The 3,720-nt window shown below is 66.4% G+C and overlaps 1 protein-coding gene across 1 annotated transcript; it reads left to right on the forward strand.

The window, feature by feature from the left end:
* The first annotated feature begins 1,774 nt into the window (after nucleotides 1-1,774).
* LOC138810749 (gap junction gamma-2 protein-like) lies at nucleotides 1,775-3,720 on the forward strand. Its single transcript, XM_069997952.1, has 2 exons — nucleotides 1,775-1,794; nucleotides 2,427-3,720. The coding sequence occupies exon 2, from the start codon at nucleotides 2,446-2,448 to the stop codon at nucleotides 3,718-3,720; it is 1,275 nt and encodes a 424-aa protein (XP_069854053.1). The 5' UTR covers nucleotides 1,775-1,794; nucleotides 2,427-2,445.

Genomic DNA, 3,720 nt, shown 5'->3' on the forward strand with positions numbered 1-3,720 from the left:
TTCCTATTATTAGGAGTGGAGAAACCAAGATCTGGGACTCAGATGTGTCCTTGTATTTAGTCCTTTTCAGAAGACAGTGCAAGGACGTGTGTGTGTGTGTGTGTACAGGCCCATGGGTTGCCACATAATATCTGTAAACACTCTGAGATTACCTTAAGGAATGTTCACCAGGCACACAGGCAGGACAGCAGCATCCGGATGTAAACCCATCCCTCTTGGGAGGCCTCTGAAAGGCCAACTGGGGCAGGGCCAACTACATGTGTATATGCAAGTGTGTACATGTGCATGAACGTGTTTGTGTAGGAACGTGTGTGTGTGTGTAAGAACATGTGCAGTGGCATGAAAACATACCATCGCCTCCAACAGAGTGGGCTGGGACAGCAGAGAGGGTATTGGGTAGGAGGCAAGTCACCTGTGCTGGTCGGCAATTCCAAGCTGTGTCAGCTGAAGTGAGGCTCACAGGGAGGGAGGCATGCAGCAGCCAGCAACCCACGGGATGGAGAGGGCCCGGGTCATGCAGTCAGGCATGAGCAGGTGGGTTCAGACGGGAGAGGGCAGGAGGGGAAACGCCATCCAAATTAAGTATCTTGTGCGGATGAGGCTGCTCCGGAGGGGAGACTGGCAGTGGGGCCTGAGGGAAGACCGGCAGTTAGGTCTGTGCTTCTGGAGTTTGAGTTTCCTGCAGAGGGTCTGAGTGCCAGTTTTAGGCAGAAAAGAGCTAAGGATTTGGGAGTTCCCATATTCACAACCTGAGACCAGGGCCCTGACTCTTCCAGCCAACTTCTGACCCACGGCCCTAGGAAGTCGGTGCAGAATTAATGGCTGTGACTGTGCATGTGTGCACAGTGCCAGGGGCTCCCAAAGGCAAAGCATCCTCCCTCAGACCCCAGGACAAAGTCAGCCTGGGCTGTATCATAACATTGCAATGGCTGCACTTCTCCACTGCACGCTCAGTGTTAATCAGCCATTATTTACACCTGTGCACAGGCAAACACCACAAGCCAGGGCTTCCCACAGAGATCTAATTGCTAAAAGCTGCACACACACTGCTGGGCAAGTCTGCCGAAGCTTCCCAGGAGCCCTTACTCTATTTCTCCTCTGGGCTGCTCATCTAGGGCTCCTGCTCCAGTGACGGGCAGAAGCTGGTAGGAAGCCGGATCCATCCCCTGGGAGGCATCAGGCTCCACACGTTCACGCCTGCCTGAGTGCAGGCCTGTGGGTGCACTGGCCTGTGAATGTCTATGCGCACGCTTGTGTGTGCATATCTATGTGCATGTGCAAATGTTTCTGTGTTCATGGGTGACAGGTCACGTGCTCTTCTGTGCATCTTAGTGCAGATATGCACTTTGGATGTGTGCACACGTGTCTGAGCCCATGCATGCATGTAATTGTATGTAGGTATGTTTGCATGTGTGTGGATGTGATCTGTGAGTGCACATCTATATTTACATATGTGCACTGTGTTTGCACCTGTTCTCATGTCTGTGTACATGTGTTTGACTAAGTGTGCCATGAAGGTGTGTGACTTAACACATGGGAGTGTATTGGCTCCGGTGGGGGCTGCACAGACGAGAGGAAGTGGGGCCACTTCCTCAGGAACCCCTGCTGCCCCCTCTGGCTGCTGCTTCTTCCTGAGCTGCAGGGAGAGGCCCCAGCCCCATAAAGAGGCCTGGAGCCCCGCTCCCGACGCCGCTGCTCACACACCTGCTGCAGCTGCCTCCCAGGCCTGTCCAGGGCCAGAAGTACGCTGAGGGTTGCGACGGGGTCTCGCGCCCCAAAGGAACCCAGTGGCAGGTACCGGCTGGGTGGGCAATCAGAGACGGCGGAGACCCTCTCCCAGGCTCAGGGCTCGCAGTGTCTGCAGCCTCACTGGCTGGGATCCTGCTTGCGTCCTGCTTGCTGGCCCCTCGCTGGGAACAGTGTAGGCAGTGTAGGGGCTGCATCAGGACCCTAGTGGTCTCTGGGCCCTGGGGAGCAGATGACAAGCCGGATTCAGCAGGACCAGCAGGGGCTTCCCGGGGGGAGGGGAGCCCACGCCCAGACTGGGGGTCAGGGAGGCTGGAGGCGGGGGGCTGCCAGGGCCAGGGACTCGGGTCCCACGGGCGGAGAGCAGCAGGGGTTGCGCGCACTCCCCAGTGGCTGTGCCGGGGACCGGGCCCTGGGAGACCCGAGGCTGGGGCCACGGGCGGGGCGGGGCCGGGCCGGGCCTGGGATTCTCCGGCCTCCAAGGCAGCTCGGGCGGCTCTGCGGTTCCGCGGTTCCGGGCCCGGGGCGGGCGGGGCCGGGCGGCAGGCGCGGGCCGTCTGGGGCGGGGACGGGGGCGCGTGCGGGGAACGCGGCTTCACGCCCGGTCTGTCCGGGGCCCGCGGGCAGGGTCCGCGCGGGCGGCCGGGCCCCGGCTGACCCCTGACCCCCGCCGCCCGCAGGTCCCGCCCGCCCGCGCCCATGACCAACATGAGCTGGAGCTTCCTGACGCGGCTGCTGGAGGAGATCCACAACCACTCCACCTTCGTGGGCAAGGTGTGGCTGACGGTGCTGGTGGTGTTCCGCATCGTGCTGACGGCCGTGGGCGGCGAGGCCATCTACTCGGACGAGCAGGCCAAGTTCACCTGCAACACGCGGCAGCCGGGCTGCGACAACGTCTGCTACGACGCCTTCGCGCCGCTGTCGCACGTGCGCTTCTGGGTCTTCCAGATCGTGGTCATCTCCACGCCCTCCGTCATGTACCTGGGCTACGCGGTGCACCGGCTGGCGCGGGCCTCGGAGCGGGAGCGGCGCCGCGCGCTCCGCCGCCGCCCGGGCCCGCCCCGCGCGCCCCCGCCGCCGCCGCCGCCCGGCTGGCCCGAGCCCGCCGACCTGGGCGAGGCCGAGCCCATCCTGGGGCTGGCGGAGGCGGAGGAGGCGGAGGCGGAGGCGGAGGCGGAGGAGCCGGGCGCGCCCGAGGCCCGCGGCGAGGACGAGGCGCCGGCGGCCAAGGCGGGGCCCGCGGCCGGGGCGGGCGCGGCGGGGCCCGCGCAGCACGACGGCCGGCGGCGCATCCAGCGCGAGGGCCTGATGCGCGTGTACGTGGCGCAGCTGGTGGCGCGCGCGGCCTTCGAGGTGGCCTTCCTGGTGGGCCAGTACCTGCTGTACGGCTTCGAGGTGCCGCCCGCCTTCGCCTGCGGCCGCCGGCCCTGCCCGCACGTGGTGGACTGCTTCGTGTCGCGGCCCACGGAGAAGACGGTCTTCCTGCTGGTCATGTACGTGGTCAGCTGCCTGTGCCTGCTGCTCAACCTCTGCGAGATGGCGCACCTCGGCCTGGGCAGCGCGCAGGACGCCGTGCGCGGCCGCCGGGCCCCCGCCGCGCCGCCGGCCTCGGGCCCCGCGCCGCGCGCGCTCCCGCCCGCCGCCCCGGGCCCGGCCGCCGCCCCGGGCCTGGCCTGCCCGCCCGACTACAGCCTGGTGGTGCGCGCCGCCGAGCGCGCGCGCGCGCACGCGCACGACCAGCACCTGGCGCACCTGGCCCTGCAGGCGCTGCGGGACGGGGCGGCCGGGGACGGCCCCGCGCTGCCGGCCGCGTCCCGGGCGCCGCCCCGGGCCGGGGCCCCGGCCTCCGGGACCGGCAGCGCCACGTCGGGGGGCACGCTGGGGGAGCAGGGCCGGCCGGGCGCCCGGGCCAGGGCCGGCTCCGAGAAGGGCAGCACCGGCAGCAGGGACGGCAAAGCCACCGTGTGGATCTGA

Source organism: Dipodomys merriami, unplaced genomic scaffold (genome assembly GCF_024711535.1).
Source record: "Dipodomys merriami isolate MVZ:Mamm:240054 unplaced genomic scaffold, mDipMer1.0.p SCAF_508, whole genome shotgun sequence".
Classification (NCBI taxonomy): Eukaryota; Metazoa; Chordata; class Mammalia; order Rodentia; family Heteromyidae; genus Dipodomys; species Dipodomys merriami.